Below are 1,375 nucleotides of genomic sequence, written 5' to 3'. Positions count from 1 at the left end.
AAAGCGGGTGGGACGACTCCACCTGACAGGACGGGCCTTCTTTTCAACTTGACTTTCCTTCTATCTTGTGTTTGTTAGTACCGCTAGTACTGATGAGCAGGCATGATAATTTTGTTTACGCAGGGTAGGTAAGGTGGGCGAAAATAACCCCCCCCCCCCATCCGGCGAGCTAGCCTGGGCTTTGCCACCATGCCTGTGTACCGCCTTCACCTCTGCCAACTGACACCCACGTAACATTAGTTTAACGGGATTTAGATACAACAACCAATTTAAGTGAGTAATTTTGCGAAGTATTTGCGTAATATATACATATATAATATAAGTCACGTATATAAGGACACAAAAATTTCCCTCTCCACTTTCCCATTAACAATTCACAATAGAGCAGTTTTTTCACTTACCAACACTACCCTTCAGGTGGCGTATTTTTTAACCGACCTGGCTGAGCTGGGATAAATAGCCGAGTTTGTGTTGTTGCTTTGCGTGTATTTCGTCATTGAAGCGAGTGTTCTTTTGTAGCTCGATTGCAAAAGATGCACCTATTGTGTACGATCAATTTATTGTATACGGATTTTATACCAACATATATAGTCGATGAAATGGCAACAACGAAATCTATGAAGGCTCAACCATCGTTGTCTCCAGATATATGTATGTAGTCTGTAGAGATACTACGCCTCTACCGAAAATGCACGAAGTTTTTTGCTACTCAAAACTAAAAATATTCTATTACCTTAAAGAAAAAATTACACTTTCCATCTAACATTTCGTTTATATATAATAAAATACGCATGAAAGTACTTAAATCGATGTATAACTAAACTCAAAAACTATGTAAGTTTAATCATTTATTCCTTAATAATAAGATATTTTATGGAAGACCATAGCTCTTACCAAATTCAATGGTCCGTAGTTATAGCCGACTCTTAAGTTAAAAGAAACTTTTTGACATACATACATAACTTTCAATGGGATATCTGTCAAAAAAGCTGTTTTTATCTTTGGAGTCGACTTTATTTTGACTATAACTACAAGCCAATCGTGAAAACAACTTTCAATATCTTAAGTTACCCATACATATATACTTAATTTCGACGTATTCATCTATGCCATGATGACAACCTTCACGTCCTATGCCTGATTCTTTGACACCACCAAAAGGAGCTTCGGCGGCAGAAATTAGTGCTTCATTCACCCCCACCATTCCCACTTCCAGGAGCTTCGCTACCCGAAATACTTGTTGTATATTTTCACTGAAAAAATACCCAGCCAGTCCCCGCCTGGAATTGTTAGCTGCATGTATAACCTCTTCTTCAGTTTTAAATTTTATAATGGAGACAACAGGTCCAAAAACTTCTTCTGTATATAATTTGGC

At 37.9% G+C, this 1,375-nt stretch overlaps 1 protein-coding gene across 1 annotated transcript in view; it reads right to left on the bottom strand.

The window, feature by feature from the left end:
• Positions 1–752: 752 nt before the first annotated feature.
• The window catches only part of LOC118749166 (glutarate-semialdehyde dehydrogenase-like), a gene marked incomplete at its 5' end in the record, with an annotated part of 7,013 nt that continues 6,390 nt past the window's right edge, over positions 753–1,375 (bottom strand). Inside the window, 1 exon segment of the mRNA XM_036483937.1 lies at positions 753–1,370. Within this exon segment, the coding sequence (XP_036339830.1) occupies positions 1,055–1,370 (316 nt within the window).

The sequence above is a fragment of the Rhagoletis pomonella genome, unplaced genomic scaffold (assembly GCF_013731165.1).
Source record: "Rhagoletis pomonella isolate Grant_MI unplaced genomic scaffold, Rhpom_1.0 Rhpom_scaffold_00014, whole genome shotgun sequence".
NCBI lineage: Eukaryota > Metazoa > Arthropoda > Insecta > Diptera > Tephritidae > Rhagoletis > Rhagoletis pomonella.
This window is presented reverse-complemented; position numbering and strand designations above follow the sequence as displayed.